The 23,736-nt window shown below is 39.9% G+C and overlaps 1 protein-coding gene across 5 annotated transcripts in view; it reads right to left on the reverse strand.

Annotated features, from left to right (window-relative positions):
* MID1 (midline 1) overlaps positions 1–23,736 on the reverse strand; it is a 328,093-nt gene that overhangs the window by 16,815 nt on the left and 287,542 nt on the right. For all 5 annotated transcript variants that reach the window (XM_078854053.1, XM_078854057.1, XM_078854052.1 and 2 more), the window contains 4 exons: positions 17,183–17,290; positions 12,757–12,905; positions 8,215–8,342; positions 4,474–4,617 (listed from right to left, as the gene is read on the reverse strand). In XM_078854053.1, the coding sequence (XP_078710179.1) occupies positions 4,474–4,617; positions 8,215–8,342; positions 12,757–12,905; positions 17,183–17,290 (529 nt within the window). The remainder of the gene's footprint in view (positions 1–4,473; positions 4,618–8,214; positions 8,343–12,756; positions 12,906–17,182; positions 17,291–23,736) is intronic.

The raw sequence follows: 23,736 nt of genomic DNA on the forward strand, positions 1-23,736 counted from the left end.
CCATTTATTTCAAAATTCAAGAGGTTAACACTCCAGTATTCCACTGCATTCTTGGAAAGTTAAATATAAAAACAGGTTTCAGAGTAACAGCCGTGTTAGTCTGTATTCGCAAAAAGAAAAGGAGTACTTGTGGCACCTTAGAGACTAACCAATTTATTTGAGCATGAGCTTTCGTGAGCTACAGCTCACTTCATCAGATGTATGCCGTGGAAACTGCAGCAGACTTTATATATACACAGAGAATATGAAAAAATACCTCCTCCCACCCCATTGTCCAGCTGGTAATAGCTTATCTAAAGTGATCATCAGGTGGGCCATTTCCAGCACAAATACAGGTTTTCTCACCCTCCACCCCCCCACACAAATTCACTCTCCTGGATTTGTGCAGGAAATGGCCCAACTTTATTATCATACACATTGTGTAAAGAGTTGTCACTTTGGATGGGCTATCACCAGCAGGAGAGTGAATTTGTGTGGGGGGGTGGAGGGTGAGAAAACCTGGATTTGTGCTGGAAATGGTGCTGCAGTTTCCACGGCATACATCTGATGAAGTGAGCTGTAGCTCACGAAAGCTCATGCTCAAATAAATTGGTTAGTCTCTAAGGTGCCACAAGTACTCCTTTTCTTTTTATAAAAACAGGAAGATTCACCTCCACTAGAGGACAAAGAACATGATCTACATGAAGAAAAAAACCCATACACTCAAGAACACTTTGGGTAAAAACAGGAGGCTGGTGGACAAATCTCTGAGTATGGTTGGAAGTTGGACCGTATCATGTTACAGAGGTTTACATCAAAGAAATCAGGGCACGCTTGTAGGGATTCTCCCCTTGGAACTGGTATTTGCAAGAAGGAAATGGTATCTCCACTATGAGGCACAGGACTTTACCTCAGCCGGAGAGAAAAAAAGGAAGTTTTACAAGAAGTAGAATAATGTTTATACATTTTTATGACCTAGAATAAAACTTTACAGTTCCATGGCTTACAGATGAAAGTAAAATTAAAACAAACAGCCACCCATTTTCCAGTCTTGAGAGAGACCTGAAGAAGCCATAAACATTTTGGGAAATCAGTTTCTCCAAAGACCACAGGACTGATTTTGATTTCTGCTGGTATAAATCAAGAGAGGAAGTCCACTGAATTTAGTGGTCGCAATGATGTAAAACTGGGGAAATAGGGTAAGTCCAACATATTGCTACAACATATCTACATTTGTCTGAAATATATAAAACACATTTTATAAAAAGCTCTCTGAAGATGTTTACTTCATTCATTAACTTTTATTTAATGCTTTAATGCTATTATGTATGGAAAATAGCAAGTGCGACAATTAAATTTCATAGCATACACTGAGCATTTCACACTATGCAATTCCAAAAAATTATCATATTACACCACCAAAACCCCATTAATACTTGTTTTGTAGATCAAAGCTCTCACCTCCACATGTGAAGCCTACAACATAGCCTTAAAAGGAGATACTTTGTTGTTTATTCACTAGCAAACAAGGAACAGAAAGTGTCAGATTACAAAGGTGCAGAAACTACAATCACTTCTGCCATCATTTATATTTGACATCAAACCCATCCCTAATGTTCTGCAGCTGACATGCTCTCTTTACCCCACAATATGCCTTCTGTCAGGCATAATACCATGTATGAAAATGGGTCAGAGAATAAGCAGCACACTGCATTGTTGCACAGTTCTGTCTGCTTGTTAGTGATTAATCAGAGAATCTTTTCTTTCTATTGTCTGCCTTGCTCTAATTCCTTTGAAGTACTCTTAAGCCTTTATTGCATGAAATCCATCAGTTAACCAGGGCGTACAAGTGTATACTGAAGTTTACTTGGCCTTTCTACTCAGCTCTATTAAGAATTTAGAGGCTGTTGACAAGAAGTAAGCATACAAGTGAAATACTAAATGCAGGGTTCGGTCAAGTATTTGACAAGCACGTGCTTTCAATATTCCAGGATTCCTATTTATAAAATGATGCTCTATCCTGTGATAGCACTCATGTTCAGACCACTGTGCAGACTCCAGCTAAGTAATCCTCAGACAAGCCATTTAGAGGGGATAGTAAATGCTCACCCCATTTTAAAGACATAGGAACTAAGGTGGCGAGTGTGAGGCGCTTGACCATCGCCACAGGCGTCAGTGCTAGAACCTGGATTAGATCCCAGGCTTCCAAGCCTGTGTTCAGACCACACCTCATTCCCAGGTGTTAACAGCAGGAATTGCACTTAGACACAGTACTAACTTTCATCAAAGCATCTCAAAACATTTATGACTATTCATCCTCTCAGTTCATCAGCCAGGTATTATTTCCATTATGCAGATGGAGAAAAATCATGCTGAAAATCACGGGATCCCACAAAGCCAGAGTTAGGCACCTGTGATCCCTATTACATGGATGGAGAGAGATAGGTGACTAAGAATGGGACACACAAAAGCCAGCATGTTAGGTGAAGAGCTGCCTATACTAGCCAATGGGAGATGCCGATGTCAGAGGTGTTTCCTATGAGCCACCCCTCTCACAGAGATTGGTGCCTAAGTCCAGGCTGCAGGGAAGCACCTTTCTCTGCTTGTGATCCACAGCCAGAACCCCCTTTCCTGGAGTCAGACAGCTTAGGTGCCTGCCAGACTCCACACAAAACAGACGGGAAAAGACAGACAAAGCCTCCCGTATTACATTTAGCCCTGCAATTATGGTACTCACCTGGGATGTGGGAGACCCCAGTTCAATTTTCTATCCTGCCTGAAGGGGAGAAGGGATTCACTCTGGGGTCTCCCACCTCTCAGGTGAGTGCCCTAAACTCTGGACTATGAATTATTCTAAAGTGGGGCTTTCTCAGTCTCTCCTTTTGAAGCTGTTCCACACTGTATAAATAATTAAATATGCACTGGGTCAGAGAGAGAGAGAGAGTGAGAATGCTGCTATAGTTCAGTGCCTAGGGCACTCCCTTGAGATGTGGAAGAACCCTGTTCACAGTCCTTCTCTTCAATAGACAGTAGGGAGCTTGAACCAGGGTTTACCTCATCCTGGGTGAATACCCTAATCACTGGACTACAGGTATAAGACAGGCAGCTTCCTCTTCCAAAAATCTGGGCTTTAAGTACCTAAGTCTCTTTGTGGATTTTGATCTATTTTAATAATTTACAGAAATAAAAATTAGGAGGTTCATTACTGGTAGAAGAGTTGCCTAGAAACAAGTTCACCCACAAGGAATAAGAAGTTATATTTTGTCTTTCATAAAACTCTTAGTATCAAGGCAAAGGAAAATGTTCTACTATAAGTCATATAGGACAATGCAAGGGTTAGTGTAATTATAAAAACTGAGTTAAATAAAATCACCATGTCAGTAGCTTTTCCCACTGATGTTTACTCCCTTTGACTTAATACACTGAGAGAATCATAGAATATCAGGATTGGAAGGGACCTCAGGAGGTCATCTAGTCCAACCCCCTGCTCAAAGCAGGACCAATCCCCATTTTTTGCCCCAGATCCCTAAATGGCCCCCTCAAGGATTGAACTCACAACCCTGGGTTTAGCAGGCCAATGCTCAAATCACTGAGCTATCCCTCCACCCAAAGCTTCACACCAAAATGAATCCCTACTTTCTGTAGCCCAATAGAAAATAGAAGTTGGTAGGAAAACCTTATTTTTTATCCCTAAAGGTAAACTTTTTCAAAAGAACCTAAGTGACTTAGGAGCATGGGTCTAACTGAAAGTCAATGAGACTCAGACACTTTTGAAAGTGGGATTTAGGCTCCTTAGTCACATAGGTGCTTTTGAACATAAGCACTTGAATAGTCTTTGACCAAATCTTACCTTCAAGCACATGAATAATCCCATTTAAATGAATAGTACTACTTGCTTAAAGTTAAGCACATACTTAAATGTTTTGGCAGATCAAGGCATTAATCTAAAGAAATCAGATTTTCAAATGAGTACAGTTTTATTGGGTAATGAGTTGTTTTGAAATTCTCACCATAAGTGTTTGAATGGGAGCTATCGAGTGCTAAGTGTTTTAGAAAATCTGGCCCTGGCCCTCGCCATCTGGCTTTGCTTATACTGACAATACCACTGCTCAGAATTTATAACTACAGTGCACATATTTTAAACTCACTTAACATCATACAAAGAGTCTAAAAAGTTATGAATACTGCTTTGCTCTTATGAGATGGATTGTATTTGTACCATTAGGAATCTATTATTGTTTTTTAAACTCCCAGCCTACTACACTCCTAGCAAATGTATGCAAACAAGAAATTCAAGCCACACAAGTTTTGAATTTGAAAATCCTTTCAAAAGTCATTGGACTTTAAATATAGAAACAGAGCAATAAAAATGTATAGGAATTATGTTTTTTTCCCCTTTTCTTCTTGACTTCTGTATATATTTGTATTTGAAGGTATGTAATTTACTGAAACTCACAATTAAACAGAACAGAAAATGAGAAGATTTATACTTACTAACTACATTAGCTTGTCCAGTAAAGATGGTATATTGCAGCTCATATGAAACCACACTGAACTCATCATCTGAGGTCCAGTGGACAGTGATTGTGTCGTAAGAAGCTGTACAGAGCTCTTCTCTAATGGTTGGTGGGTTAGGAGCTGTGAAAAACCAAGAACAACTGTTAGGGGAAGGAACTGACTGACTCAGTAGGGTACTTTCCCTTTCACCTCTGAGATTAATGTGCACATTTTAGATGGGATTTTATGGCCATATTGTACCATAGATTTTTAGGCAGAACTTAGAAATGTAGGGTCGGAATCAATGTTCCCTGTGCAAATTTTTGTGTTTCTGTGCAAATTTTTGTGCGCGTGGTGTTTCGCCATGTGCGCAGGGTTTAGGATCTGCGTGCTCGCGCACAGTTTAGAGGGAACAGTGGTTGGAAGGGACCTCAGGATGCCATCTTCTTGCTAACATAAATGGGAACTTCTTAAAAACGGATGATTTGACCCTTAGATGGGTAGTTTAAAAATCAGTCTCCAGGAATTCATGTCATATAATTGCCACCATCCTTTCACATCTAAGTTGCTTTAATATGAATAGCCCCAATGAGGTCAGTGGTACTGATAACTCTCAGAGAAGTCTGTACAAAAATGATCCAATTGCACCTGAATTAAAAGTAAAGGAAAAAGTGGACTACACATGTTTTTTGCTGGCAGTTCTCAGACCGTCATGAGCACTTAAAAAACCCCACAGTAGACGAGTCTATTGTTCCTTTCTCAGTAACTTTATTTTAATGTAACCTTTTAAAAATTTTATTTTGCTATTAAATATGTTTATATTTTAAAGGTTCTATTTCATTTATGTGTTATGCAAGGATTAAAGGGGTAGACTTTGTTCCAAACAGCGTTTTTCATTTATGTAAAAGAGGCAACTGCGAGGCACACGGAAATGCTCAAATGTGTTTCATGATCTGACCATGATTTGTGCTGCTCTAAATATTGTAGCACAGAAGCTTGTCAGCGTATTTTTTTCCAAACCGAGGAACCCTTGGGAATATGGGTATTAACAAAAAGGGATGAAAATCAGCTAAAATAAGAACATTCATTCCAGAAGGGGAATTTAAGCAAAAGAAAAAGAAAACAATTCTCTGAAAGGGATATTGCTGCAATTTAGATAGTGTGTATTAACTGACGATATATTGTGAAAGAGTCTATGGCAGTGTTGCTACCTTGAGTTCTCTTTGAAACACTAGAGGTTGACATTCATGGCTTTTAGAAAGACCTGACTTTCTATCAGAATAACTTACTGTAGCTGTTTTTTTAAACTCTGTTGTACCTTATTCTTCCTTCTCCATATATTGCCATTCCTTCAGGTTAGAAAAATATCGTTAAAAGGAAACACTGATCTTTGTATTTAGGCTGGGGTATCCAATTTTATGGGACTGTATTAAACTGAAATGTTTGTGCTTTCGTTCTCTTACATGCCTAGTGCAATAGGATCCCAATCCCAGTTGAGGCTCCTAGGCAGTACCATAGCACAAATAATAAATAATAATTTAAGGGAAAGATGATAGTTATTATTACTGATGGTTAAATGGTAACTATTATAAAACCTAAGGGAGGGATTTTCAAGGAGCCTAAGAGATTGAGGCACCCAATTCCCATTGAATTTCAACAGGGATTGAATACCTAATTCCCTTCATCCACTTTGAAAACACCAGTGTGAATTTTCTCTTTTTGTGCACACACAGGGATTCCCACTGAAGAGTATAGATATTCATGCTCTAAAATCACAGAATACAGGGAGGATTTGAGACAGAGTGGGAGGATTTTATCCAATGCACCTGCTGTGTACTTAGCCTTCTCTGAAACTAGAATATGGGTGATGTTTCCGGAGCATTACTTATTTCATGAACCAGCTAGACTACAATAATATACATGGAATTCCTCAAGATGTGAGGGGAATTCCTTGCTTGAAAGTGTCTTTCCAATCTTTCAAATAAATTTAAACATCTGAATGTAAAATCCATCCTTGGACCTGTAGCCCCTATGGCTTTTGGTCTATAAAGCAATGAAATAGACACATCATTGTAAGTTGTTTATTCACCAGTGGTAAATGTAATAGGGCAAAGTTCTTTAATTAGTAATCCAAGTACTAATTTATCTTTAAAAAAATTAACTATTTCAGAACATCAAGAGTGAGGAAACACAATGGAATAGAAATCGCTTATAAAGCGTTAAATTCTGCTACATTTCATCATTGTGAATAGAGCTTCATTCCACAAATAGCTCCATTGTTTTCAGTGAAACTCCTCAACAACTAAGAATACTACTCATCACGAGGAAAGGGAGTAAATTCTGGCCCTAAAGATTTCAAATTATAATACAGAATAGCCAAGCATCTAGGACTACTGGTGTATATATAATTTCTTTATTTCAATACTCGTGTATGAGATACAAGAAATCTAGGCAGATTGTATTTTGTGCTTGGACACTTTGGATTTCCTGTTTGTATTTTGCAATTTGAGCCACACATTATTTATTACTATGAAAGACTAATCTGGTAAAGACATGGGTACGTAGGCTGTTCTTGACCGGATAGCCAAACCATGAAAATGTTAGATTAAAAATGTCTAGCTAAACAGACCTAACTATTATGTTGTTCCCCCAAACCTGAGTGTGTGTCATTTCACAGAACTGTGCAGAAGGGACAAGAAGAAGTCTGGTCATTTGTGGGTGGAATTTGAGGAAGGGGGTAGTTGAACACTGGCATCCCAACTGGGGCAGAATTAAGACTGGGGTGCCTCCTCTGATGGTGTATGGCACGCCCTTGTGAAATCCCATCAAAACTGAGGCAGAATTTGTAAGTGCTCTTTGAACAATGCTGTGTGTTTTTCATTTCCACATTCTCACTCTCAGTGATGGCTGCTTACAGGCTGTACAAAAATATAGAGTTGCTGCCATGTTTTTGCTGTTTTCAATTAATTAAACTGAAATTAATTGTTCTAATTCTGGGACCAAAAAGGGAACATTCTTGATTCAGCAATTTGTTTTCCTTTGTGAATGATTAAATATTCTGTGATTGTAGATTACGCAATCTGTTTGGAAGGGCCCAATCCTGCCGATTTACTCAGGCAAAATTCCCATTTAACTTAATGGGATCTTTGAGAAAGTAAAAACTGTAGGATCAATCTGTATAGCAGTGAAAAAGATGCCACACGTTAGACAACCCTGAACACTGTAAGCTCCTTCAGGTACTTCATGGGTGAAAGGTCCTGTATGTGTTAATACACAAATACTTCTCTCGTTGCTGATTCCTTCGTGCTGGTTATGAGAATTGTTTCTGGTTACTAATATACAGCTAAACTGCCTTTAACAGCAATAGTAATCTGCCTTGTACACAAGCAGTGCACAGCAACACTAGCCTAGGGGTAGAACAGGGAACAAATTATGATTATGAGTCAGAATTCAGTCCCTACTTCCCCATCGCTACAACATCGGGGGTGGGGGGGGAAGGAATGCACATCATGTACTGGGCTCATCTTATTTTCCCCTCCATGTCCACTTAACTGTGCTGGCCAGAGCACTTGGCAGGGAGCAGGGGACAGAGGCAAGGCTACACCTACTGCTTTTGTCCCTCACTCCCTTCCCCTCCCCTGTGTTATGGGTAATCCATGCAGGGAGTCTAATAAGGATGGGAACGTGACAATCATGGTCATACTATTTTACAAGTGAATTAATCGTTTAAAAAAATACCTGTAAGATAATCGAGGCATTCCAGCAATTTTTTCTCCCTGGTAAAATCAAGCGCAAAAGTATCGAAAGTATCATTGAGATTAATTTCAGGGATTAACACTTGAGAGGATGCAGTAGCCATGGAGACCCTATAATGGAAAAACACAAGGATGCAGTAGCTTTCACATTCATCTCCTAATCATCAGAATCATCAAACCCAAATTGTCACATTTTTACAACCATTTTTAAAAACACATTACGGTAATTTAGTGCTGTATCCTGCATTCTTACTTCTGTAAGTAAGTAATTACATGGCTGCCTCCGATTTTGCTATGTTGAACTATTTTACCCTACAACGATAACAAAATTATGATCAAACATCAATAGGTTTTAAAAAATGGAAAAGCAGGGTTTTTTCCTTCTCCTGTTGAACAAAATTCTTCTTAGAAGTATTTTTATTTGCTTCTGCTGTGTATTAAACAGTCCTGAACAGATGCTGTATCTCTCTCAACTACTGCCTTGTTAAGCAGCTTCCTGCTCCAGGCATTCCTTTGCACATCTGTCTCAAAAACTGTGGTTTTGGTTCAGACTGTCACACTTCCCCCAGTTGTTAAACAAGTTACATAATTTTCAACTTCAAAAAGTGCAGAGTGAAGATTAAACAAACAGATGTCAGGATGTTTTATCTTGAAATGCTTAGCCTTTTGAACGTGCAGAATAATGTTTTTTCAAACCTGAAATACTTTCTTGCCTAGCTCACATCAAAAATTGTATTTATTTTTCCAGTAAACGTCATGCATCTGTAGATGAGATTTTCCAGGAAAATTAGGTCTAAGATAGATGCTGCATTTGGAACTTTTCAGGCTGATATCTCAAAGACGTGTCAGCGGGAACCAGGAGTGTAAGTGGATTGTGATGTTTACAGAAAATTCAGGAGAGAATTCATATCTATTTGACCATCCATCTCACCAGGATTTTAAGAATGGTTTTCTGAAACTGTGCTGAATGAGGTTTCTCCTGTTCTATAACTGCAGTTAATCATCTTCATCATTGGTTCTGCTGAGACTGTGGCTGACACTCAGGTAATTATGTTAGTGTGGATGAGGTCTATTGTAGGGACTGCACGTGTAAGTGTTGGCACACAGTGAGGAAGTTTCTAGCACTCTTCCCCATTTTCACTAAAGGGTCAATAACAATTTGGCCCTAATGTTTCTATCCCTAAAGGAAAAAAAGACTCATTAATTTATTTTGGACCTTATATTACATTAGGTTTGGCCAAAATTTTTATACCTGGCCTTCTGTACCAGAGGCCCCACACTGGGGTTGCTGGGAAGTACAGAAGTGGATTTGTGAACACAACAGCTGCTCCTGGGTGTCTCCAGACACCCTATATGGAAAAGGTCTCTACACTGGCCACGCATAGGTTGGACAAATGATGCTATTACACGTGTGATGGCATGCATTTTAGGTGGATTCTGTGCCCACAACGTAATGAGCAAATGGCATACTGTAGACCTATGTCATTCTGGTTCAGTAGATTTCACTTCCCCCAGCTCTCTCTCCAGCACTTCACTCATATAGCATCTGATTACTAAGGCTTTATGTAAAGGAAGTGGATTTCATTCATAGGATGAACAACCCACTAACTAAAAACTCCTGTGGTAAGCATGGTTTCCCACTGTGCCCACAGCAAAGAATTTTATATTGCATTTCCTTTGAAATATGTGCATGAAAAAATGCAGTGTACGTAACTTTAAGAAATCAGTTTTAGCCACTGGAGCTCAGGGCCCTGTAGAGGTGACTAAATGTATACTCTAGCAGCAAGCAACGTTTTACACATCACTAGAGCTGAGAGAATCATTTGTGGTGAATAATTTATTGAACAAATTTAGCCTCTTTCTCCATTTTGTAAATTGTCTGTGAGCAGTTTATGATTTTCTCGGATTTATTCTTCTTTGAAATTATTCATTGGTCCACAGACTGTTCACAAGTAGAGCTGGCCTAAACTCACATTTCTGGCTCATGAGAAATTTTAATGTTTTGAAATGTGGTTTTGTTTTGATTCAGAAATCCATCCCTAAATTTTCTTTTGAAAACACTGACACATGGAGTTTTTGAACCAAAATATACTCCCCAGAGTGACAGCTGCTGGCTATAACTGACATTCTTTCTATTTCTATTAGCAGTGGTGAAGCTCACAAGAGTATCAATGTCACTCAGCAGTTGCAAGGGTTCCCAGGATCTGTGGCTCCAGGGCAGACCTGCCATGTGGATTACCCTGGGGTCAGGGAACCCAGGCCTTCCAGACTCCCAGGCTGGCTTGTTCCAGGATTGCCTATTCAAAAACTGAACAATACAGGGACCCAGTTGGCAAGGGAGTCTGGAAGCCCTTGGGTCCCCAGCCCAGGAGCAGTCTACATGATGGGCCTGCCCCAGACCCATGGACCCTGGAAGCCTGGGGTCCCCAGCCTTGGAGCAGTTTGCATCACAGGTCTCTCCAGTAGCCAATCAGGCAAACTGGCAGGGAACCACACAGGGTTCCACTGGAATGTTGACAATGATTTGGTGAAATTCCACAAGTAATTTCAGGTTTCATGAACTGGCATTTTCCAATGAAAATGTTTTGTCAGAAGATTTCCAACCAGCTCTATTCATGAACATTTTGTCATAGGTACAGGCCTATAATATGCAAGAAGCATTGGATTAATTTTGACTGAACACATCTGTCACATGGGGTTATTACTGTTCTCTGACTGGATGAGTGAAACTCTTGCCATCACATGTCTGGTGCAAATATATTAATGTTTATGAGTTCAAAATGCACTTTCTGTGAATATTCTAACACTCACTGAAAATATATTGTATCTGCAAATATTTCTGCCCAAAGATTAATTCTCCAGAATATTGAGAGGTGGCCAAATTCCCACACCCTTACTCATGTTGAATTGTACTTTACTAAATGAGTGGTCCCATTAACTTCAAAGGGACTGCTTGTGGAGTAAAATACAATTATTAAAAGGTGACAGAGACTGGCCCATAAAGTAAACACCAAAAGTGAGTCTAACACAGCCAAATCAAATTTAGGCTCCATGGCTGAAAATTCTATTACACGTGGTAAAATTTACACACGATGTATAGATCCATGTTATGTCAATGGGACTAACTCAGAATATTTAAAGTTAAGGACATGTAATAGTCTTTGTAGGATCTGGGCTTAATTTTTTATTCAGGAATAAACTGACATTCCAAATCTACTCCCAACACTCCAGTGTATGCCACTGGTTTATATCAGAGATGAAGTAAAGAAATCTCTGAGGGATAAAGGCATTGTTTTGCGATTTCAGTCATCTGCAGAGAGGGTGTCTCAAAGAAGTAGAAAGAATAAAACATAAAATAAATAACAACACAGATCCTTATGACTTAGACTAGGCCAGCACTTAACACTAGCTGTATCATGTGAAGACAAAGTAACCCCATAGCCAAAAAAGAACTGTTGGACAAAGATGTAAATATTAGTAGAAAGACAAGCTCCAAATATGTGCTCCACTTCTTTTTTTTTTGTTATAGTGTAGACTCCATTTTATCATAGTTACAGCTACTTTGCTTTTTTTTCCCCTATCTCAATGGAATATCGACACCTAGTTAGACATTTTCATGGGAACGTGTAGATTTTAATGAAATTCCAGCAGAATGGAATCCAGGCAGGGTTCCACTGGAAATCGACCTCATCTACTGCCAGCTCACCCATGAAGCTCCTTGGCTGGCTGCCCAGGAGCCCAGTCTGCAAGGCTTGTGGCTCTTCAGCAGCCCAGGCTTCCGCTTCTTGTGGCCTGCCTGGCAGGCTAATAGGAAGCCAGGAGCCTGAAGCCTTACGAGCCCTGGCCCCAGAGCGCCCAGGCTTCCTGTTCCTTGGCGACCTGGGTTTCCAGGCTCCCCATCCTTCAGCAGCTCAAAAGCCTGGGAATGCTGGTTTCCAGATTCCCCAAGCTATCTGGCTCCCAGGCAGAAAGTTGCCTGGTTCCTCACCTGGTGAGGCTTAGGGAGCCTCAGAAACGGTTTGGCAGCTTAGGGAGCCTCAGAAACGGTTTGAAATTCCGATCCTTCAGGAAAGTTCATTTTTCTTTCCACTTTGGATTTTTTTTCCTTTTAAATTTCCAATTTCCCATAGAATGGGGAATTACAGTTTCTGGCCAGCTCTAATTATAACTGTACTTATCGCCAAACTACCGATTAGTATTTATCAATTTCCATGTATAACTATGCCCCCTTCTTCATCTATGGATGATGAGGATCATGAAACAATACTGAAAGCAGTTCCATTCTCATGTGTCTTTCCTCTTTTAAATAGGTGTTTTGATTTAATATTATAGAAAGGACCTTGACATTTCAAGGCAATACCAATGATCATTAGGGTAGAATAAAGCAATTCAGCCCCCCTTTATTCTTTGAAGGCACCTACAGCAAGACAAGAAAGACAAGAGGGCAATCATGACCAATCAACTGCCCTAACTTTAAGCTCTTGCATCTGCCAGGAGGAAATTCCCTAGCAGTCCATGCCTTTACCTCTCAGTGATATTTTTAGCCGTCTGCAAGAAGCGTGCATGATCATTCTCCTTCAGAGACTGTTCGGCCTGAGAGATGAGAGATGTAGAGCGTTCAATGCACTGTTTGCAGTTTGCAATCTGCTGAGCCAGTTTTCTCAGTCTCACCACCTTGAACAAAAACATAAGAAAAGAGTCAGATCCACGTGCTCACAAATCACATTAGCGTTTACACTTTGTGCTCATGGCCATAGTGCAAATGGGGTGTTAACATCAGTGGCTTACCTGACAGGAAAGAGCCTCTTTTCAACCCGCTTTACTCATAGGCCACATTAGCCAAGTAAAAGCTATGTGCTATTTTACAAGAGGACAGATTTGTTCTTTCTACATCAACTTTTTCCACACTGGAAACAACAGAGGGGAGCCAAAACAAGCACAGCTAGCCTATTTTCCTTCAGCAAGACGTCATTTCCTGGCACTTTCTGCTTACATGATAACTAAAAAGTATTTTGATAACCATTTCCCTGAAGTGATGAGAAATGCGTTAAGAGCAGTTTACAAGGCTCATTACTTTTCTTTAGTCCCGAATTGGTTTACACAAAAATGACACGAAAACAAAATTTGATGAAGGGGCTTGGTTCATGTTCACTAACAATAAATAAATGTTCATCCTTTTTATTTTATTTTATGTTTGTTCAGATCCTAACCTGTCTTGTGGAATGAATTTGGCTACTCAGAAGCACAGCTATAAATGGAGAATTGATTGTGCTTCTGCTATACGTAGCAAGGAAATAGCCAGTCAGGAAATCCACATGAGATATGACTTTGTCCTGGAAAGTACCATTAGCTGGAAGGCTAGGGAGGGGAACAATCAATCTGCCTTTTAGAGACAATGTTGGCTCCTGAAGCCTCTTAGTTCCTGAATGCTCTGGGAATCCTTCCTATTTCTATAAAATCATTATCATCACCACCACATAGTTCCAAGAGGAGGGGAAAAAAAGGAAGGAAATCTAATAACTTTGGACCTCAGAAGGACATTAAGCCCCAGCTATGTATAAAATCAGGAAATTAATGATTAAGTGGATTAGCAGAAAGATCAGAATTGTATACTAAATTTAACACAAACTCTAAGAGTCTCATTAATTAAATAATAAACACTGTAGTTGCTCGCTCTACTGCCAGATAATTGACTGCAATGGGAGTTATGCATGCTGAGTGAAGGTGAGGGTACATATTAATTTGCTTTAGGACAATAGAGTCCACAAGCAAAAGTAAAATATTCCTTTCAGGAAACTTTAAAAAAACAAAGGTCAATGTTGAAGAAGGCTGAAAATCTTTAACATTGATATTTTCCTACAAAATACAAGCAATGAATGGAGAAAAATTGCTACAGAAACGTACAAATGGTGATGACGTTAATGTTCTGGCTGGTTCCTAATGTGATCTACTGCTACAGCGTATTTATTGTGGTTGGCTGCTACTATTGTTGAGTATTTGAATGAAACAAACATTTGTCACCTGCTCTTCAAAGAAAAAAGATCATAATATACTTTCAGCATAATTCATTATTGATATAATTTACCAAACAGCATCTCCCTGCCCTAAGGATTAGATTGCACAACCAATACTCACATTGGTGAGCACTTACTCACAAGAGTAGTCCCACTGAAACCAGTAGGTAACTTATGTGAGGAAAGGGGTCACAATCCAGCCCTCACTTAACTGATCGTTTCTCATGAACACACTGTACGGGGGTAGGTAGATAGCTAGGAAACGAGCCATTTGTTTAGATACTGTACGTATGCTGGGGATTGTTCTGTGCAGCACAAGATATGCTCTATATGTGCATTCATGAAGAGACAGCATTTCGGCATATATTGCCCTAGGCAGTGACACATTCACTGCCTAAACATGCAAATCTTGTTCAACTCTTTACCATGGTATTCATTAACAATCCAAGTAATTAACTGAACAAATGTCACACAATGTGCTTTAGGCACCAGAGGACACTTTCCTGGTTGGCAGGCCAAACGTCTGAATTAGCATTTTTCAGCTTCTTTATATACACAATAGATGATAAATCTGGAAAGGAAGAACCTCCCTTCCTCTATTGCAGGAATGTCCTCTATGCTTAACACATCTTACCTGTTTGATATTTAAATGCCTTGTTCAGTTAAGTACACTTCACGTGATTACACAAGTATACAACAGTGCATTAAGGGCTGAGCTGTTGCCCACAGCCACAGTCCCATGTCAGAGCCTTCATCCTAATAACAACAGCTGGAGCTCCAGTCTGGAGGCCATAGCTCTGTAGCCAAAGTCATAGGCCAAAGGGGAGTTTGGCAGGTACTGTGCCTTCTAGAACTCCTTTGTGGAACAGCTGACATTCCTTCTTTAAAGAAGAAAAGGAGGACTTGTGGCACCTTAGAGACTAACCAATTTATTAGAGCATAAGCTTTCGTGAGCTACAGCTCACTTCAGCTTATGCTCTAATAAATTGGTTAGTCTCTAAGGTGCCACAAGTCCTCCTTTTCTTTTTGCGAATACAGACTAACACGGCTGTTACTCTGAAACCTTCTTTAAAGAAGGTGCGACATGCACTCTGTTCTGTGGCTTCGCTGGTCAGTGCGTAGGAGGGGGGACAGGACATGGCTCCACCCCTGCCTTGACCCATTAGCTAGGCACATATAGGTGGTAGCTCTATCTCTGGGCTCCTTAGGTAGATCTAAACTAGAATATTTTGTACTTGTTTTCCAGCCGCTCTGAGCAGGGTTTCATGACATGTTGATAAAAATGCCTGACCCCTGTCTATACCAGTGCTTACCCTGTTGATAGTACTGGTATAGCTGCTGCACCATTGTTGGAAAACAGGTAGAAACTTTTTCAGTGTTGTGCAAGGACTCCCTGGCCTCTGGAGGTTTTCTTGTGGCCTCACATTCCCATACAGGGGGCTGGGCACAAACAGGTCTTTAATATTTGTTTAAAAATATTTCTTAAAAACAAATCATTAGCAGCAACCTTGTCAGTAATGAAGAGCCTCATCAAAACAATCCAGAGTGTGCAAGTGATGCAGATTTTAGGAAGGAACCAGATATTTTTCAAGTGTTTATGGGGTTATTAGAAGTCTGATTTTTTTTAACAGAAAAAAGAATGGGGCACAGTCTGATCCTAGTTACACTGGAGAAAATCCAAAGTAACTAATGAACTCTACAAGTTTTCATTGGCGTAACTGAGATCAGAATCTGGTGAAGGATCTTTTAAAGATGAAATCTATATGCATAATGGGCAGCTCCCAATGAACAGGAAGTTTGCCATGAACTTTGAGGGCAGTAGGGTTGGTCTCAATGTATACAGAAATACAGCCAAGAAGATTATGCAGAAGGCTGGCTTACTACATCTTGAAGGGAGATGTATTTTGTTAATATCATGAAGTTCAAGATCTGTCAAATAAGGAATGGGAACTGTGGTCTTCAAACATGTTTAAATCAGCCCTCGCCGACAGCCTTTTTAATTTCAAGTTAATTGGAATATCTTGACAGCTAAGTGAACCATTTAACCTCCCCTTGACTTTATTCCTTGTCTGAGCTTTTCCCACACTAGAAGAGTTTATGTTTCACTCTTCCAGCTACTTTAGCAGGTAAAGAATAAACACCATGCTCCAAAAGAAACAAGAATAATGATCTAAAACTAAGATGTTCCTTAATTTACCAGGTAGCTAGATCAATTTAAAACTTGAATGCATATCTGATATTTGCCTCATTCATTAGGTTGACACTAACAACCACTGTCCTGCAGTTATTAGGAAAGCAATGGCATTGAATTTACATTCCCAATATTTTTAGATAGTAAAAATCTCATACCACTTTCTGTAAAATACAAGTTAAAGTTCCCCGTTACAGTCTTTAAAGAAGTGTTATCTTGAAAGTAATTGCTCTTGTCTGTCGAGTTATTTTGTATAAATGTCTTTAATAAACAATTTATATCTGTATGGAATAAAATATTAATGCAGATGACTGGAGAGCAAGTCCTGTGATACAGTAAATTCTTGCTATGGGCAAATGCCTTCAGATTTCTGATAAAGTAAAAGTTTTTTTAGTCCCTCTTTTTATAAATATCTTTTGATAAGTGAAATCACATCCCTGTGGGAAAATATTACATAAATTATTTGATTTTTAAAAATCATATTACATCACAAAAAAAGAACCTTAATCTAACCTTATGCGATTTTGGTGTTTAACACTCAATAAGTTTTAAGCAATGACTGAATGTTTACCCAATGCAGACAGCAGACAGCATCTCAGTTCACCTAAAAGTTACAGATGGCAAGGAGTATCCAAGGACTCTTGTAAGTGTGTATTCCTAGCACATTAAGTCAAGAAATCACAGAGGTTACAGAGCATGAAGAAACACTGCTGACCCATTTGAACTATCGGGAGAAGAGCACTTACCTTCCCTTCCTTTATTTTGGTTCCAATAATTTGTCGTCTCTGTTGGATTATTTCAATGAGCAGGTCACATTCCTCTGTCAGCTTGGTTTCTTGTCGTGATGCATTCACCTGAAAAGCAAGTCACCTTGGTTAGAAAAGGTCTGGTCTTTTTCATTCTATTTTTAATTTAAAATGATCATTTCTAAAAAATTTTTTGTATTTTTCTTTTTGTTTTACAAATTGTCTTCTGTTTATTTTCCCTCTTCTGACTCTTGTGAAATAATGAAAATTCAAAAGTCCAGACAGAGCATTTTCATAATGTATCACTGTACAGACAAACTCATCAGTATTTCTAACCAAAGTCAAATATGGCCTGTCAGGTGCTGTGTAACCTCAACTCTACTTGACATCAGTGAGTGTTGAGAGCCCTTACTATCCCTCACTGGGTGCTTAGCACCTCTCAGAATCGAGACCTAAGTAGGGTTCAAATAAAGAACACATATGTAGCTTATTACCACAGCTTATACACAACAGCCCATGGAAAAGGTTAATTGTTTAATATATTAGGTGTATTTGAGATTCTTGCCATTCTTCTTCAGTAACAAAATAGTGTTAAAATAATTGTGATTAGAGAGAGAGAGAGAGAGAGAGAGAGAGAGAGAGAGAGAGAGAGAGAGAGAGAGGTCTCTTGGCTGGTCAATTTTTTTTCTCAAAACTGTTTTTTAATGGAAAAGTGGGTGGAGGCGGGGCAGAGGGAGATACAAAAATGTCCATGCAAAATGTTTGCTTTCTGTGCAAAATTTCACTTTGTATACCCCCCCCACCCCAAACGTCCCAAAAAACAGATTTTTTTAAAAAAATTATTTCAGTCAAAAAGCTTTGGGGTTTTCAGTTTAAAGTCAAAATGTTCCAGGGGGTTGGGTGGGTGGGAAGAATACCACTTTTCAAACAGCTCTTTTTTATATATTCTACATTCGAGAAACTAAATGTATAACAATGGTTGTTTCAGAGTATATCACTAGTTGACAGAAGGAATATACAGTGTAGACATTGTTTAAAATTCAAGCATTATAAAAAACTTCTAGAACACAATGCTTAAGGAAATGGAGGGTAGGCTATTGTATCTCATCTTTACATTATAGTATTTATAGAGTGCAACAAGAATGATATTTACAGACAAGTAAACGGACAGCTCCTTGACCAGAGATTACAAAAAGGACCCTAATCCAGCAAAACATGTATTGACCTTTAAGCACATTAATAGTCCCCTGTACTTAAATTTAAGCACATGTGTCACGGTTCCTCCCCCACTCTGAACTCTAGGGTACAGATGTGGGGACCTGCATGAAAAACCTCCTAAGCTTATCTTTACCAGCTTAGGTCAAAACTTCCCCAAGGTACAAAATATTACACCTTGGACTGGCCGCTACCACCACCAAACTAATACTGATTACTGGGGAAGAGCTGTTTGGACGCGTCCTTCCCCCCAAAATACTTCCCAAAACCTTGCACCCCACTTCCTGGACAAGGTTTGGTAAAAAGCCTCACCAATTTGCCTAGGTGACTACAGACCCAGACCCTTGGATCTTAAGAACAATGAACAATCCTCCCAACACTTGCACTCCCCCTTTCCTGGGAAATGTTGGATAAAAAGCCTCACCAATTTGCATAGGTGACCACAGACCCAAACCCTTGGATCTGAGAACAATGAAAAAGCATTCAGTGTTTTACAAGAAGACTTTTAATAAAAAATAGAAGTAAATAGAAATAAAGAAATCCCCCCTGTAAAATCAGGATGGTAGATATCTTACAGGGTAATTAGATTCAAAACATAGAGAACCCCTCTAGGCAAAACCTTAAGTTACAAAAAAGATACACAGACAGAAATAGTTATTCTATTCAGCACAATTTTTTTCTCAGCCATTTAAAGAAATCATAATCTAACACATACCTAGCTAGATTACTTACTAAAAGTTCTAAGACTCCATTCCTGTTCTGTCCCCGGCCAAGACGACTACAGACAGACACAGACCCTTTGTTTCTCTCCCTCCTCCCAGCTTTTGAAAGTATCTTGTCTCCTCATTGGTCATTTTGGTCAGGTGCCAGCGAGGTTACCTTTAGCTTCTTAACCCTTTACAGGTGAGAGGAGCTTTCCCCTGGCCAGGAGGGATTTCAAAGGGGTTTACCCTTCCCTTTATATTTATGACAACATGCTTAAACACATTATTGGATCAGGGCCAATTTTACAAAGTGCCCTCTTATCTGAACAGCCTTTATGCCCCTCAGCCTACTAACTGTAGGGTACAAAACCCTGATTTTATTTCCATAACAAACAAGATTTAGCCACATATACCATAGGCTCAAGCATTAATAGAGGTAGCAGTTTTATAATACTTAAATGTATTTTCAATATTGAAATGCTGTTTGGTTCAATAACCCTGGAGGAGGGGCCTGTGTGGTGCTGGAGACGTCTGCCCTGACATAGGTGAAGAGGAAACGTGGGCCTATTTTCAATGGTGTGTGCATTAGAGATGTTAGTAACAATCTATTTTACTTGCTGTCAGAAATGAGGGCCTGCAGCTCTGCCTGCCCAGTTGTCAGGCTGTCAGTCAATGCAATTGGGCCACAGCAGAGCCACGATTGCCTCTGGCAGTCAGGTGGCTTGCCCTTAAGGCCAGCAGCTGCAGAGGTTTTGTGACTATTCAATACCCCTGTCTGCAGCTTCTCTGCCTCCATGTGCTCGCCTCACTCGCAAGTCCTGTTCCTGCCCTGCTCCAAACCTAGACCCTGCCCTGCACCTGGCCTTATTCCAGACCAGTTCCAGCCTTGCTGCTACCTTGGAACCAGCCCTGCTTTCCCTGACTCTTGGTAATCCATTTCTCACCCTTGGCTCTGATTCCTGGCTCTGACTCAGTCTTTACCCTTGGCTCTGGCATTTGGATTCTGACTAGAGTTCTGACCCTTGGCCTTGGTTCCTGGTTCTGACTTTGTCTTGACTCTTGGATTTGGCATTTAGACTCTGAATTTGGTTTTGACTTTGACTCTGACTACTAGGCATGACCACCTACAACCTGGTCTTCTGACGCATGCTCCCACTGGTCACTTTTGTCATCCTGCACCTCTGCAGAACTGCTTTTAACCAATTGTACTATTTTCTAACCACAGACCTGCCCTTCTTCCGAGTTCTGGTTGACTACATGGATTGAAATTCCTTTTGACAAAGCAAGGAATCCCAAACTGGTATAAATTAAGGTAAAACTCAGGCTAGGTATAAATGGGTGCAACTCTTTTTATGTCAGTGCTCACTTATGTCATGGTTGACTGGTGCTTAGATTAATTACTTTATCACTTAAACAGGATTTCTGACTAGCTTCCACTCAATGTGTAATTTCTATCACCATTATTTATATCAATGATTAAATTAGCCTATAGGACCAAATTCATCTATAGTGTAACTCTCCAGACATCAGGGGAGTCACACTAGGGCTAAATATAGACAACAATGTTTTATTTAGTGCCAAGTTTATTTAAGAAAGGGGAAAAAATTAAGATGCACCCACCAATATTATATGAATAAAATGGTTCCAAAACTTTCCCTTTTTGATCTCTTACTCAATGAAGACAGATTTCTCTTTTCTTTGAAACTAGAAAAATAAAGTATTTTTAAATTCTTTTGAACACATATCCAATTTTTATTAAAGTAGAAAATGTATTTCAAAATTTTTGGACAGCATGTCCAAAACTACTATTAAAAAGCTAGTTCATTTTCTAGGTTTTTCTGACCCCTCTCTGAAATATTGATACATTATCTTATTATAGTTGCAGGCTACATAGGCCCTTTTCAGTACTTAATTAAGCACATGCCTAACTGACTTTAAGTACCAGTGAAGCCAATGGGACTACTCATGAACTTAAAAAATTACGTCTGAGCCTAGATTCCCTGCTGAATTGGGGCCTTAACTGTTACTTTCAACCTAATATTTTATAGCTTTAAAATACCGTTTTACAACATTGCTATTTTATAGTATGAAATTTACTTAAAACAGACTGGTATGGCTTTGTGCTTTGGCTACATGATATTGTTCTCTGCTGCCATGAAAGAGACAAGGTCTGACTCTAGTCCTGTTGTTATGATAATGAAATAATCATTTTTATTTCTGCACTGCTTAAGGACTCTAAACAGGCTCTATACAAACCGATAACTGGAAGACAGTTCTCCCAATCTAAGATGTAGAAAATGTGCGACAGGTAAAATAAACTAAACAAACGGGGATTGGGGTGAAGGATAGGACGGAAGGACAAGGTAACAGTAGTGGCCTGTGTTTCCATCAATGAGTGGTCACAGTAGCCAGAAGTCTCTTTCTTGCTCTGTGATCTGGTAGGGGTTGGGAAGGCTTTGGAATTTTGGGGGAGGGATAGCTCAGTGGTTTGAGCATTGGCCTGCTAAATCCAGGGTTGTGAGCTCAATCCTTGAGGGGGCTATTTAGGGATCTGGGGCAAAAATTGGGGATTGGTCCTTGTCAGGGTTCCCTCCCCACTCTGAACTCTAGGGTACAGATGTGGTGACCCCCAAGAAAAACCCCCTAAGCTTATTTTTACCAGCTTAGTAAAAACTTTTCCAAGACATACATTTTGCTTTGTCTTTGAACAGTATGCTGCCACCACCAAGTGATTTAGATAAAGAACAGGGAAAGGACCACTTGGAGTTCCTATTTCCTCAAAATATCCCCCCCAAGTCCTTACACACCCTTTCCCGGGAAGGCTTGAGAATAAACAAGATGAGCAGAAACCAGCCTTCGATTTTTAAGACCCAAAAAACCCAATCAGATTCTTAAAAAACAGAACTTTATTAGAAAGAAAAAAGGTAAAAGAAGCACCTCTTTGAAATTAGAATGGAAGATAATCTCTCAGGCAGGCAGATTCAAAACATAGAGAATCCCTCTAGGCAAAACCTTAAGTTACAAAAAGACACAAAAACAGGAATACACATTTCCTCCAGCACAGCGAATTTCACAAGCCAAAACAAAGAAAACCTAATGCATTTCCTAGCTAGATTACTTACTAACTTTACAGGAGTTGGAGGGCTTGCATCCTTGATCTGTTCTCGGCAAAGGTATCACACAGACAGACAAAAGCCTTTTCCCCCACTCCAGATTTGAAAGTATCTTGTCCCCTCAGTGGTCATTTTGGATCAGGTGCCAGCCAGGTTACCTGAGCTTCTTAACCCTTTATACGTAAAAGGACTTTGCCTCTGGCCAGGAGGGATTTTATAGCACTGTATACAGAAAGGTGGTTACCCTTCCCTTTATATTTATGACAGTCCTGCTTTGAGCAGGGGGTTGGACTAGATGACCTCCTGAGGTCCCTTCCAACCCTAATATTCTATGATTCTATGGAAGCAAGTTGCAACACACCCAGGCCCCTCAGGGAACTGGGTTGTCCTATGTTGGCTCAACACAGTGATCCATCTTACTGACTAATGGGCTCTTCAGGGAGCACCTCAAATATTTTCCAAACAGAAAGATGACTGCTAGGCTGATCTTCAAGAGTGAGAGTGGGCAAGTAGAGAAAAATGGGTGCTCCTCAGTGCGCTGACAGGGAGTTGTAGCTGCAAACATCCTTAACCCAATGGGAGAAATTAGGCCAGCTGGTTTTAGTTCAACTAAAACTGAGGACTGTCTTGCAAAGAGTTCTGCTCTCTGAGAGGCTGCCTAGACTTGCATATTCAGAGACTTGAGTCAAATTGTGATTTAGGTCATAAGCAAAATGGTTGTGGTGGTTTCAAAGTCCTTAGCAGATGTTTGGTAAATCACAAAATTATAACACAATGGACAACTCAATTACAGTCAATCTTCTGCTGCTAGCTCAACCTTAATTTGGCAAAGAGTTAAATCACAGGGCTAACCTCACACCTACTAGCACTTGTGTAATTCACATCTCTGAGCCAAAAGTGTTCTGTAGTCTCCTAGCAAGATTCACCTCATGGGAGTACAGCTCTCCCTCTGGGGTTCATCAGAGGTTGGCAGTTTAATTTGTGGTTGAGTCTGCATAGGAGCCCTCCTGGCAGAATCTTACCAAGGGACGGGATGAAACAAGTACTCTAGCCAGCGGCTACTCTGATGAGAAAAGCCTACTTATTAAGTCCAGGCTGGCCAAGGGTAAATTGATCAGAAAACAGTGTAAGTGGTAAAGTAGTGTATCTTGCACCCATTTGACTTTATTAGGATGTGCAAAATAATAGGAAGGGGCCTGAAACAGGAAAGGCTTGTAAAATATGGTAGTCCCATCTCACACTCACTGAACGCCAGTTCAGTGGCAGTTACACTAATTTTCCCACTTACATCAGGAGGGTAACTTCACCATCACTGTGCATTTTGGCCCACAGAGCTGGAGTTTGCAGGAGATTTCCAGAGGTACAAATGGGAGCCAAAAGTTCCTGTTGCCTTTCAATGGGAGTTAGGTGCCTAAATGTTCCTGTGCCTTTGAAAACGTTCCCCTTTTTCATCATGTGGATCTGTAACCATCCTTCAGGGATTTTGAGTCCACAAACTGATGAAAGAATTACACTCCTTTCA

The sequence above is a fragment of the Lepidochelys kempii genome, chromosome 1 (genome assembly GCF_965140285.1).
Source record: "Lepidochelys kempii isolate rLepKem1 chromosome 1, rLepKem1.hap1, whole genome shotgun sequence".
Lineage (NCBI taxonomy): Eukaryota > Metazoa > Chordata > Testudines > Cheloniidae > Lepidochelys > Lepidochelys kempii.